This window comes from Artemia franciscana, chromosome 7 (genome assembly GCF_032884065.1).
Source record: "Artemia franciscana chromosome 7, ASM3288406v1, whole genome shotgun sequence".
In the NCBI taxonomy this organism is placed as follows: domain Eukaryota; kingdom Metazoa; phylum Arthropoda; class Branchiopoda; order Anostraca; family Artemiidae; genus Artemia; species Artemia franciscana.
In genome coordinates, this window is record NC_088869.1 from 63,341,138 (window position 1) to 63,355,555 (window position 14,418).

At 34.0% G+C, this 14,418-nt stretch overlaps 1 protein-coding gene across 1 annotated transcript; it reads left to right on the forward strand.

The window, feature by feature from the left end:
• The first annotated feature begins 74 nt into the window (after nucleotides 1–74).
• On the forward strand, nucleotides 75–14,418 carry LOC136029584 (recQ-like DNA helicase Blm). Its single transcript, XM_065708078.1, has 4 exons — nucleotides 75–277; nucleotides 5,919–6,100; nucleotides 8,824–8,974; nucleotides 10,738–14,418. The coding sequence occupies exons 1-4, from the start codon at nucleotides 97–99 to the stop codon at nucleotides 10,956–10,958; spliced, it is 735 nt and encodes a 244-aa protein (XP_065564150.1). The 5' UTR covers nucleotides 75–96; the 3' UTR covers nucleotides 10,959–14,418.

The window sequence follows — 14,418 nt, forward strand, 5'->3', positions numbered from 1 at the left end:
CCTCTCTCTCTTTCTCTTTCTCTCTCTCTCTCTCTTTCTCTTTCTCTCTCTCTCTTATAAAGTGTATCTTCTACATTTTAGGTTGTTTGTGCTACCATGGCCTTTGGAATGGGTATAGACAAACCTGACGTAAGATATGTCATACATTTTTCAATTCCCAAATCAATTGAAGGCTATTATCAAGAATCTGGAAGAGCAGGACGTGATGGTGGTCCAGCTCATTGTATACTATATTATTCGTTCAGTGATGTTGCTAAAATCAGGAATGTGATTGAACGTGAGTAATTTCAAATGTGTTGTTTAGGTATTTAGCTCCAGATAGCTCTAAAATGAATCCAAATAAAATTGGCGGTGATGGAATATCATCCACACTATTTAACTTTCTTCCTAAAAGGAAAAAAGGAAAAAGAGGTTGTTTGGCCCTTGCTTTTCGGAAGGCTATGCAAATTTACTCTTAAGGTCAAGAAGTATAAAGTAAAAAGAACAATAAAGAAACAAAGATGAAACTAAATCTGACCGTAACTGAATAATCAGGGTTTTTATTCAAAATGTCTTCTTGTTTGTAATGTAAACATAACCCATTTTCGCCTAGGGTACAACATACACAGTGTTACTGTGACGTATACCAGCTATTAAAGATTGCGCCATACTCTTATCAAACGGGTCAGAGTGGTATCCTTGATGTCAATTTAGTTGGGGCTTTATATTCTACTTACTAAGAAAAGGTTTATTATTTGGTATGCTCGGTTGTCGAGTAGTGTCACCCTTGGTGTGTTTGGACGATAGTTCATTCTTGGTCTTCTAAAACCAAATATATTACCGTGAAACTGATATTCATTAGCTAAGAGGGGTTTTTGACTTATGGGATTCTAAATCCATCATCTCAAATTTGTGAAGAATTTTGTTTCAATTTTCTTTAATTGCAATAACATGCATTGTTATGTATGTGTGCGACGTTTTGTCTGCGTAAAGCTGAATTTTTTAACCACGTCCTTTGTTTTTTTACATCCCACCTTTCTTTGCAAATATGTATCAACCCTCTCAAAGCTCCATCTTCTTTTTACTAAATCCTAGCCATTTTGAGAGATTGAAATGAAGAATCTCAACCCATAATGTTCAGAAATACCCCCTTGACCGTCTTGGAACTTATACAATTATTAGTCTGATTGGATGTTAGTCTGTTTATTGCTTCTTGTCATTCCAATTCGCAATTTTACCTGTTTACGAAATTCTTATGCGCTTTTAAGCATACGCAATTATTAGTTAATATGAATACATCGCACAACAATTTTTCTATTTGCATCAGTATCTTAGCTGCCTGGTCTATTCCAAACATTTCAGCCTGGAAATCTTGGAAAATTCCCCCGAGCGATAACTTGTTTTCTCCATATTCAAACAAAGGAAATCCTGATATACCACTATCCCAGTCCCCGAATCTCTTGTGATTTTGTGTTTTATTTATGCAATACGTTTTTCTATTATTAGTTATAGTCAGAACCCCAGGAAAAGTTTGTACCTTATTTGTATAATTTACGTTGCATTCTACCTATGGCATCGCTGATTAACGCTACGTTGCCAAAGGCAATACAGAGACAATCTAACGGCCTATAGGTAATTAGTTCACGCATCCAAAGTGAACCACTGTTTTACTTCAAGTTCGTGATTAGATGAGTTTTACGACAAGATGTTTCGCTTTAAACTGGAAGTGTTAGGCGATAATTTGATTAAACTTTGTGTTGGATGTTTTCACATTCTGTATTTGTTATAATGAATTCGATATCTCCGATCATTTTTTTTCTATTTTTCTGCTCAAATTAATTAGCTCTTCACTGTACCAAAGTTCAATAACAAAAATTATAAGTAGAGAATATTTTTCTCAATTTTTTTTTCCAAATATTGAATAATTTAAAAACAATCTTCGATGTCATAAATGCTTGCCAAAAAAATAGAAATTTGAATTTACACGGGCTCAGCATCCGGATTAAGAAAAATAAACTACTGGCTATTTTTGGTTTTTCAGAATCAGCGGCATTTCAGTGTTTTCCTTTGAGAATTGTTTATGCCTTTGAGTGATTTGTAGACTCGAGTAAGCAAATAATTTTGTTTTACTAAATAAGCTCCCTTATTAGAGAGCAGGAGGAGCAGACATGTAGATTTAAAGTTATTCTGTTTTGGTAGGGGGCGAGGAAGGTCTTTTTCATGAAACCTTCAAAGACCTGGCTACAAATATTATAGCTGGTAATTGTAAAAATCTGGACTATTTGGGGCTTTTGCGCTTCCCTCTCCCCTACCTCTATGAAACTTGGTGGGAAAGAGCTAGCCACCTAGCCCGTGGATTGACCATAACTGTATTTAAAGTACTTGATACACTTCTCGATGGGGTGGAGCTAAGCGAAAACTGAAATGAGCCTAACTTTATACATTCCTCATCATGGTGAGTAAATTTTTGTTTTACTCTCAATTGCTATTCAAAAATTCTTTAATATCAAGGTAAGTTGGTCTTGCAATAATTACCAGGTCATTCAAAAAGGAGGAAGTCATTTTTTAGCCATCTAGCCTCTCGAGGTTGTGTAACCTAAATCACTAAGTAATCTAAGATAGGTCAATTAGGTTCTAGAGGCAACAGTTTAAAGGTTATTACTCTGGATTTGCCTCATTTTAGTGTCGAAGCCTCCTTTCAACTTTTTCTTCAAAGTTAAGATCTACTATAATACTTGTAGGATTTCTAGCTCAAACTGTTCAACTCTTTCTTTCTAGCTCAAGTTAGCACAACAGTAATTTCAAACAATATGTACTCTTTTCATAGAAATTTCTAGAAAGAAAAGCCATATTATTTTTATTCGAATATTTTACGTTACGTTAGTGAATTTTAACATCGGAAATATGCATGCATTTAGGAAAGAAATATTTGCATAAGAGATTTACTCAGCTTTTGCGTTATTGAAAAAAAAAAATAAAAGCAATTATGTTTATATATAATGACTGTTTGTTAGTTTTGTTTTTATCTACCTGTTGAAGGAAAGATTTCGTCAAAATTTGTTATTACTTTGGCTTTGACCTTTTACGTTTAGGATTAGGAATAGCTATAGGCCCATCATCAAACTGCTTAATTTGTCACTGTTGTAACTTTCAGTGTTACAAGCTATTTTATCATTTAACTTCGAAGGAAGAAGGTGTATGTACATTGCCCTAGCAAAAAAAGACATGTGATTGAAGCTGTTGAGAGTGGATAATTAAAAAGGGATTTTGTCAAGCTGTTTAGAATTTTGCCATCGAGTGGAAAGGATCGTTCTGCTAAGAGTTCCTTGCTTTGTCCCATTTCGAGGGTTCGTGTTAAGGGGATTTATAAAACGGTCCTTCAATTTTTGTAAAAATTTTGGTTTGTTGTATTTCTAGTATAATCTCAAATTTATGTTTACATTTTAGAACGCATGGCAAAACTAGCTACCTCTTCATGGAAATAGGGAGAAGTGGGGAAAGGATGAGATTGAAAAACTATTCTGCAAACTTTTGACGAACGAGTATATTGTAGAAGGGCTGATTCTAGCTTATGAAAATATTCTCAGTGCCTATCCGATTTTTTGGAAATTTTGAATATTTCGTTAATTTACTTTAAAGATGTTGGGTAAATTAAAAAAAACAAACAATGTAATGTTTTACACATATTCTGAATGAAGATTACTTGAAACAATTGCCGATTCCTTGGTACTTTCAATATATAGCAATGACATCGTGCTACCTCAAATCTTTTCAAGGCTTCCCTACTCCCTTTAGTTGAAATTGAATTTTTGTATACCGTTTGTTTGTTTGCATTTATTAAACATGAATTCGCTGTCTCTTTCCAAGTTTTAGTGGGCTACATATTTTGTTTGCTTTGTGAATCTTTGAAGATAAAATTATGTTCCAAACAGAAGAATCTGATTTCCATAGCTGAAAAAGGGCACATGATTCAAACTGTAGACGATAAACAATTATGAGTGTTATACGTGTATACGTGTTATAGTGTAATACGGGACCCAGAGATCGAATCATGCTGCAGCAATGCACTGCAGGGTCGACGCAGGGACTTTAGTAGTCAAGAAGCGTCGTTAATCCTATACAATACAAATACAATGAGTGTTACCTTCACTTCGTGCATACCGCCATCGACAGTTTCTTGTTTTGCCTTGTTTTGAGGATTCATTGCTAAATTTTAATTGATTAAACAAATTTTAGTGATTAAACAAAAAATAAGCTTTTTCAACTGAAGGTAAGGTTCGTTTCAACTTAAACGAACAGAAATTATTACAATATGAGGAAGATACTCCCTCCACAATACCTCGCTCTTCATGCTAGCTTTATTTATAATGTTCAAAAAACTATCTTATTCTAATTTAATGAACCTTGTATTTCACTTTTTGTTCGTAAAGGATTGCAATACAAAATTCATACTTTAAGCTTAATCAGCGAGGTATTTAAGAGGGGGCATCTCCCACATCCAACCACTGAAACTTCCTCCAGAGAAATGTAGGCTATGCCTCCCGAAAAGTGTCTCCTTACTTCCCAATAACAAATGCTTTGTGTAAGCAATAGACAATTGGCTTTTCTTTTTGGAATTAAATAAAAAAGCAAGTTTTTTAACTAAAAGTAAGAAACGACCCTAAAATTTAAAGCGAAGAGAAATTATTCCGCATATGAAAGGTTCTGTTTCCTCCTCAACGCCTCGGTCTCTACACTAAAGTTTGACTCTTTGTGACAACCCTACTTTTTGAAACAATAAAAACGTTAGTGTAAAGACTGAGACATTCAGGAGCGAACAACCCCTTCTCATATATAGAATAATATCTGTTCGATTTAAGTTTTAATGCTGCTTTTTACTTTCAGTAAAAAAAATTGTTTTTATTTTGTTTCTGTAGTATAAAGGAGGATGACACTATTCATATATGAAGGGGTCAACCCTCCTCCCCAGGGAAATATCTTCGGTGAAATTTCATCCTACATAAACTAAATCTTCCCCCCGTCAAATTCCCTCCAGACAGTTCCATCCTCGCTGAGAATCCCCCTCTCTGTAAAATTACCAACTGTCTGCAGCAAGCGGCACGCAATCTTCCGAAGTGGTACTAGGCTACTAAGAGAAATTCTTTCCTCTGCCTCGAACTGCTGCTTCAGGAATGTTTTTTTTTTGTCTTGGTTGGCAATTCGTATTTTCCAGGGATATCACTCCTTTTTAGCATAGTTTTGGCAGCAATTACTGGCTGTTGTCTAGGAATAAAGGGTTCCTGATCTCCCCACGCTTTGCCTATTTGAAAATGTTTATTTTCTGTATTTATCTTACTAGACACTGATCCTGCTGCACCCACTCTGTAGATGAAAGTTAACACGTTAATTTTCAGGGCATTTAGTTATAAGCAGCCATTTCAAATTTCCCTCAGGTTTGTTAGCCAGTGTTTCTTGATAGCGTACGATATTAAGCGCGAAATGACTTGGGAGACTCATTTTTGGGTAGAAGTGGTTGTCTCCTGCACTTTTTGGCTACCTTGGGTACGGGCGCAATTTAATTATATCCAATGTGCCCTTTCCCTCAACCTCTATTTAGAATTACTGATTCCTCTACTACTCTTTGAACTGCTATCTACTTTTTGTTCATACAATACCTACAAAACCTTGCCTCATGAACAGATAGTGGGCAATAGGCCCAGTGTATATGCCTACTAACGAAATTTGAAGTAATATGCTCCAATTTGTGGATTGGTATTAGTAAGGTATTCTTGTAACGGGAACCAATATAAGGTTGTCTCGCCTACCCACATGAATTAATTTATTAATTTAATATGAAATTGATTTAGTTTTGGACTAGGTGTCATTTTATTTTTGGTTTACGATAGTTTTCTTTGAATTTTATTGTTTTTCATTTATTTTTTATTCATATTGATCGGTAGGGGACAAGGAAAATCCAGCTGCTTGGGCACGTCAGATTGATAACCTCTGGCGAATGGTAGCCTATTGTGACAACCTAACAGATTGCAGACGCTCCGTCATGCTTGACTACTTTGGAGAAATATTTGACCGTGAAGTATGTCGTGCAAACGTAAGACATGCTTGCGATAATTGTTCAGTTGAGGTAAAAAAAAAGGTTTTTTGACCTCTTATAGACCAAACATATTTGCATCATAATTTCCTAAGCTGTTACTCAGTAGATTTGATTGTAGGTTTTTTGTAATGTAACTTATTAACCACACAATAAATTGTATCGTTTTTGAAAAACTCAAAAGCACGCCGTATTTTCTTATTGGATCAGCAAAGTCTGAATATTTGTATCTCATTAATTTACCTTGTGTTCATTAAATTACAAGACACTCTATGCCATTTAATTTTGGCTATATTAAATTATGCTAATTGAAACTAATTCTGTGATTACCTGAACCTGTTGAGAAAAACCTACTAGGCTTGAGATCTTTTTTCTTATATCTTGCTGACTTTAAGTTTTAATCGATGATTTTTTGGAATGGGTTGATTTCATTTACTCTGGAAGATAAACGAACTACATCTGTTGTACCGATAAAAGGGTCTTAGCTAAGACCATTTTATTTTATTGGAAAACTTTTTTTATAGAATTTTTTATACATGTTGACTATTGTTTTGATTATTTTTAATCATTAATTTACATTTTGTTTATAATTGTTCTTCTGAATGCCCAAAAAACTGTTTTTTAATAATATGCTTTACGCTAACCAACTATTTTCTAAGACCCTTTGTCTTTGTTAGAAACCTCTTCTTGGTAGAATTTATTGACCCTTTTTGATTTGATTTTTGTTTTCTTTCATTAATTATTTATTTTTGGCTAATGATTGTTTTTCTTAATGCCCACAAACATGTTTTATATGTATTAAATAGACTGCTTTCTAAGACCCTTTGTCATATTTAGAAAACTCTTCTTCATAAAATTCTCTTCAATAGGCTGCATTTTGATTATTTTGAATTAAGTTTCTAATTTTGGTTAATGATTATTTTTTCAAAAACTAAACAAATGTTTTATTAACAATGTGTATATATAGTACCGAGGAACTGTACAGTTCTTTTGTTTAAAAAACTGTCAAAAAAGAAATTCGTTTATGGCAAACTGGTAGAAATAAGATAAGACTCTATCGTATTGATAGACGACTGTCACAAGTTAAAAATAAGTTAATAATAAACAGTATACATAAAAGAAACAAGTAAAACCCGATTCAAAAAAGTTATAAGACAAGAGCCAAGAGCTCAAATGGAACTTAGGACGAGGTCGGAAGAGCCAAGAGCGCATATGGCATGAGCTCTAGCAAAATTCTAAGAATCAATTGATTGATTTAAAAGGAAAATCAGAGGCTTAATGCCATCGAAATATAAATTAAGAGCTCTGGGACACGAGGTCCTTCTAAATATCAAAGTTCATTAAGATCCGATCACCCACTCGTAAGTTGAAAAGACCTCATTTTTTCTAATTTTTCCTCTTCTTTCAGCCCCCTAGATATCGAAGCGGGGAAAACGACTATATCAAGTCAATTTTTGTAATTCTCTGACACGACTACCAATTTTCATCGTCCTAGCACATCCAGAAGCACCAAACTTGTCAAAGCCCCGGACCCCCCCCCCTATCCGCCCCAAAGGGAGAGGATACAATCCGGTTACGTCAATCATGTATCTAAGACATTTGCTTATTCTACCCACCATGTTTCAACCCTATCTCTCTACTCTAAGCGTTTTCTAATATTTTCAGTTTCCCCCTCCAACTACTCCCAAAGTCACCAGATCTGGTCGGGATTTAAAATAAGAGCTCTGAGACCTGGGTTCCATCTCAATATCAAATTTCATTTAGATCCTGTCACCCAATCTTAAGTTAAAAATACCTCAATTTCTCTAATTTTCCTGACTTAACACCCACCCACCCCCAAACAGAGCGGATTCTTTCCAGCTATGTCAATCACGTATCCAGAACTTGTGGTTATTCTTCCCATTAAGTTTCATCCCGATCTCTTCACTCTAAGTATTTTCCAAGATTTCCGGTTTCTAAGATTTCTGTTTTCCCCCTCCTACCCCCTATGTCACCGGATCCGATTTGAATTGAAAATGAAGCATCTGAGACATAATTTCTTTCTATATATCAAGTTTCATTAACATCTGATCGCGCATTCGTAAGAATGCACGACCAACGTCATCAGATCCCCCCAACGTCATCAGATTTGGTCGGGATTTGAAAAAAGCTCTGAAGCACAAGATTCTTCTAAACATCAAACTTCATTAAGATCTGATCACCTGTTCGTAAGCTACAAATACCTCATTTTTTCCAATTTTTTGGAATTACCCACCACCCTCCAACTCCCCCAAAGAGAGCGGATTTGGTAAATACCAAGTGCCATAAAAACTTTGAATTCAAAAATTTAAAGGTCAAACAGGTTGATAACCTGTGTATCATGGAAACCGTAATAAGTTGTCTCTTCTTTTCTTTATCTACTAAATTCTTTCCCTTTTCACTCTAATTCCTTATTTTATGTTTATCTTCAGAATAGTGAAATATCCGTAGCATAAAAAGTGCTTAAAATTTTGTAAATGACAGACAAAATTTTCTTTTTGGTCGCTACTCTTTTTGAAAGAAATTTTTGTAACTGTTGAATAATCTGATTTGACTTTTATAATGACAAAGCTGTCGGAAGAAACGTATCACTGTCCTGAGAGAGCTATTTTAATTCTAGTTCGCCCGTTTAAAGAAAGTAATGATATTTTTTACTGAAAGAGTATATAAGGTTTTTATCTTTTATTTATGTTGTACTATCGTAATTTCCTTTTCTTTTTTCCTTTCTTTGTATTTAGGAGGAATTTGTTCTTAAAGATGTTACGGAAGACTGTAAGCTTATAGTAAAGGCAATTGATGAAATTTGTGGAAGTCAAAAAAGTGATTTTACAGTGCTTCATTTTATTGATGTCTTTGAAGGAAGTGCTGCCAAGAAGGTTGTAGACTCGAGTAAGCAAATAATTTTATTTTACTAAATAAGCTCCCTCATTAGAGAGCAGGAGGAGCAGACATGTAGATTTAAAGTTATTCTGTTTTATTAGGGGGCGAGGGAGGTGTTTTTCGTGAAACCTTCAAAGACCTGGCTACAAATATTATAGCTGGTAATTGTAAAAATCTGGACTATTTGGGGCTTTTGCGCTTCCCTCTCCCCTACCTCTATGAAACTTGGTGGGAAAGAGCTAGCCACCTAGCCCGTGGATTGACCATAACTGTATTTAAAGCACTTGATACACTTCTCGATGGGGTGGAGCTAAGCGAAAACTGAAATGAGCTTAACTTTATACATTCCTCATCATGGTGAGTAAATTTTTGTTTTATTCTCAATTGCTATTCAAAAATTCTTTAATATCAAGGCAAGTTGGTCTTGCAATAATTAACAGGTCATTCAAAAAGGAGGAAGTCATTTTTTAGCCATCTAGCCTCTCGAGGTTGTGTAACCTAAATCACTAAGTAATCTAAGTAAGGTCAAATAGGTTCTAGAGGCAACAGTTTAAAGGTTATTACTCTGGATTTTCCTCATTTTAGTGTCGAATCCTCATTTCAACCTTTTCTTTAAAGTTAAGATCTACTATAAAACTTGTAGGATTTTTAGCTCAAACTGTTCAACTCTTTCTTTTGAGCTCAAGTTAGCACAACAGTAATTTCAAACAATATGTACTCTTTTCATAGAAATTTCTAGAAAGAAAAGCCATATTATTTTTATTCGAATATTTTACGTAACGTTAGTGAATTTTTAACATCGGAAATATGCATGAATTTAGGAAAGAAATATTGGCATAAGAGATTTACTCAGCTTTTGCGTTATTGAAAAAAAATACATAAAAGCAATTATGTTTATATATAATGACTGTTTGTTAGTTTTGTTTTTATCTGCCTGTTGAGGAAACCTAAGATTTCGTCAAAATTTGTTATTACTTTGGCTTTGACCTTTTACGTTTAGGATTAGGAATAGCTATAGGCCCATCATCAAACTGCTTAATTTGTCACTGTTGTAATTTACTGTAATTTACTTTAAAGATGTTGGGTAAATTAAAAAAAAACAAACAATGTAATGTTTTACACATATTCTGAATGAAGATTACTTGAAACAATTGGCGATTCCTTGGTACTTTCAATATATAGCAATGACATCGCGCTACCTCAAATCTTTTCAAGGCTTCCCTACTCCCTTTAGTTGAAATGGAATTTTTTTATACCTTTTGTTTGTTTGCATTAATTAAACATGAATTCGCTGTCTCTTTCCAAGTTTTAGTGGGTTACACATTTTGTTTGCTTTGTGAATCTTTGAAGATAAAATTATGTTCCAAACAGAAGAATCTGATTTCCATAGCTGAAAAAGGGCACGTGATTCAAACTGTAGACGATAAACAATTATGAGTGTTACTATCGTCCCGTAGTGGCGCAGTGGGTTTGACCTTAGCTTGGTAATACGGGACGCAGAGATCGAATCATGCCGCACCAATGCACTGCAGGGCCGACGCAGGGACCTTAGTAGTCAAGAAGCGTCGTTAATCCTATATAATACAAATACAATGAGTGTTACCATCACTTCTTGCATACCGCATCGACAGTTTCTAGTTTTGCCTTTTTTTTGATTATTCATTGCTTAATTTTAATTATAAAAAGAAACCTCTAATATTGCATTTTGTCAAAATTGTAGTTTGCTGTGTTTATAATTTTGTCGCTAATATCTTTTTAACTCTGAAACACAGATCATGACGAGCTACCATTTCACGGAAAGGGGAAGAAGTGGGAAAGAGCTGAGATTGAAAGACTTTTTTGCAGACTTTTAATAGATGAGTATATTAGAGAAGAGCTGGTTGTAAACCATGAAGATATTCCCAATGCTTATCTCCGCCTTGGAAAAAATGCACCTTTGTTGCTTCAAGGCAAACGAAAGGTATTTTATCCCTTGCTTTTGTATGTCTCTTAAGATCACCCGTACTACAGTTGCCAAATAGTTAAGCCAACGAAAATTTTTCCAATTTTTATTCTTATGCTTTTGGCAGCAGCAGAGGTGTTCAAGCTCATGAGAATGTATTACTTTGCGAATAGTTTTTTCATTTTCGTTTTAATCAAGATGCGAAACTTTTTAGAATACATTCTAGGTAATTTTTTAATTTTCCACACTTTCAATGAAAACGCCCCAAAAAGGCATCCTTCAGGATCTAGAGGGAAACTACCCAAAACCCTTGTCTCCGCCCTAGTTCCCAAAATGGTCATCCGTGGACAATACCTGGACTCCTATATTTTCAACTCGAAAATCAGAAAAGTCAAATATACGTTCGAGATGGCTGGGTCAAAAAAGTTTAATTGCTTTCAACAGATATTGCATAACGTTAATTAATAATTGGTACTTTTTTTTATATAAAATCCATCTTGGAGGCTGCTTTGGCTTTTTTCTCCTAAGCTTTTTTCGTTAAACTCTTCATGCTATATTGGATATACTAAATAAATCTATCTATATAAAAATAAGTTGTAAGTTTGTCCATGTTTTGTGTTTGTCCGCATATGTGTGTTTGTTTGTCCGCATATGACGTCTGAAAAATAAAGAAGAAAAAGAAAACTAAAAAAATAAAAAAAGCTAAAAAGAAAAAAACTAAAAACAAAGAAAAAAACTAAGAAACAAAAAAAATAAAAAAAATAAAAAAAAATAAAAAAAAGAAAAAAAAGAAAAAAAAAGAAAAAAAAAGAAAAAAAAGAAAAAAAGAAAACCCTAAAAAGAAAAAACTATAAAAAAGAAAAAAGTAAAAAAGGTATAAAACTAAAAAGAAAAAAAATCTAAGAAAAACTAAAAAAGCTACAAAACTAAAAAATAGAAAAAAACTAAAAGAGGAAAAAATTAAAGCATGTTTGTTTTTTGTATGTTTGAGGGCTTGCATATGACGTCCGAAAAATAAAGAAGAAAATGAAAATTAAAAAAAAGGTAAAAAACTAAAAAAAACTAAAAAGAAAAAAACTAAAAAAAACTAAAAAAACTAAAAAAACAAAAAAACAAAAAAAAAAAAAAAAACAAAAAAAAGAATAAATAAAAAACTAAAAAAAAGAAAAACTAAAGAGAAAAACTAAAAAAAAAGAAGAAAATAAAAACTAAAAAAAACGGTAAAAACTAAAAAAACACTAAAAAACAAAAAAAAAACTAAAAAAGAAAAAACTAAAAACAGAAAAACTAAAAAAAAAAAAAAAACCTAAAAAGAAAAAAAATAAAAAGAAGAAAAAAAGAAAAAATGTAAAAAAACAAAAAGAAAAAAGCTAAAAAAAAACTAAAAAAGCTAAAAAAGGTGAATTTGGAACAACCCACTGGTTATCTACTTCGATGGTGGTACCGTTATGCTTCTTTATTATTGCTGTTTTACCGCCATGTTCAGTAGATCTTCTTCTATATTTTGGGTAACCATCGTTGCTGGTAATTGTGTTGGGCACTAAAAGTCGAGGATGTTGTTTTGTGCACCTTCCTTTGGCCATGCATTGTGATTTCAGTGCACCGCAAGGTCCATATATCATATTTTTTACCACAATATTATATAAGCCCTTCTTGACATTTTCATCAGGTATTTCAGCGGAAATCACATCGACAATTTCAGAAGTAATTTTATCATGTAGCCAGATTAAAATATGTGCGTGTGGCAATCCTTGTTTTTGCCATTCCACTGAGTACATCCAGCATCGCACTGACCCAAACACTTTAAGTTTTACTATGTAGTTTATCAGTGATTTCAACTTTTACCGGAAGACACGGGCCATAATGTCATGTCTATGAACCGTCGATTGTCCTTGAAGTAAAAGCTGCTGTATCTCGTCCCAAGATTGATTACATGTAAATGTAATAAATAAATCTGGACGACCATAGAGACGAACATACGCAATAGCATCTTAAGTATATTCATGCATATGACGGGGACTGCCAGCACATGACGAAGGTAAAATCGTTAATCTTCCAACGTTAGTGGTATTACCGTCATTTACAACTGCATCTCACAAATGAATGTATTGTTCAGAGCAGAGCTTGGTCTGATTCAGACGGATAAATAGCAAATGTTATGATTCAATCTTTGCATACTTATTAACGATGTATTGGTGAAGCAATTGACGGCATTTTAAAATATGATTTTCGTCATTGGGACGGATCATTAGTCTATAGAAATAATAATTCATTGCACTGCATTTCCTATCCATTTGTTTATTAGTGGATGGATCTATCAATTTATCATTAAAGTGATAGCCGTCGCCTCCATCACGAAAAATAATAGGATATTGTAGGGCATCATAGCATCGATGATTTTCAGCAATTTTTACCAACTGAGCGTTTTGCTTATGAAGAATAATATCTCGAGGTAAAAACTGATCACTGACCATAACGATTGCCACTTCGTCTATAGTTGGGGCATTGTATCTACGCACATGTTCGCCAATAGGCGTTTTGTCAGCGGAAATAACAATTTTATGCGTATCAGTAGGCATAACATCGATTGCTGTTTTAAACATGCGCACTAAATGGAAAAGATGTTGCAATCGGGAAACGATATACCTTTCATCGTCGGGAGAATTTTCGCAACGTGCATTCAATTCAGAATTTCTATCACTGATGAAGTACAGTTGTAAAAATATATGATTCTCACCTGAGAATGGTAGAAGGGACCCTGCTTTATGATAAATTTGCCCTTTTACTTCTAAAGTAGGCATAAATTGATCTTGATTTTCGATTTGGGCACCAAACGACGTCATTTGGAAACATGAGCTATATTTTCAGATGTTTGATAAAAAAAACGCTTAGATTCAGACGTAGTTCCAGTAAGCAAAGTCTTCAATGGCTCTGGTGGTGCAGCCAATTGAGGAAGTTTAACTTTTCCTGAGGTGCAACACATTCCCATTGTTTCACCATTAAATTTCAAGGCTTTCCAATAGGGACAAATTTTAGAAATAGTCCAGATTTGAACACATCTACTCAAGCTATAATCATCGACTGGACTGTACCTGAATGCCAGGCGATAATTTTCAGGTTGCTCTTGTGATTCCTCGGCAAACTTTTTTTTTTGGTATTATCTCTTTGAGCCTCAAGCCTGTTTTCACGTTGTTCTTGTGATTCTAAGGCACACTTTCTTTTGGTAATTTCTCTTTGAGCCGCGAGCCTGTTTTCACGTTGTTCTTGTGAGTCCTCGGCACATTTTTTTTGGGGTAATTTCTCTTTGAGATGCAAGCCTGTTTTCACGCTAATCTTTTGATTCCTCAGCACGCTTTCTTTTCTTACTTTCTCTATTAGCCGCAAGCCTTTTGACATTAACTCTTTGAGCAGCTTCCTCGGCTGTTTCTTCTGCCATTGTAGGATTTATACTAAAATTTCTCTTTGAATCGCCCCCTTATATACTTATAATGATGTCATATACAAAGTCATA

Coding starts and splice junctions, on each gene's coding strand:
- LOC136029584 (XM_065708078.1), top strand. CDS start 97: ATGGCCTTTGGAATGGGTATAGACAAACCTGACGTAAGATATGTCATA. Junction 278..5,918: donor AATCAGGAATGTGATTGAAC/GTGAGTAATTTC, acceptor ATTGATCGGTAG/GGGACAAGGAAAATCCAGCT. Junction 6,101..8,823: donor GCGATAATTGTTCAGTTGAG/GTAAAAAAAAAG, acceptor CTTTGTATTTAG/GAGGAATTTGTTCTTAAAGA.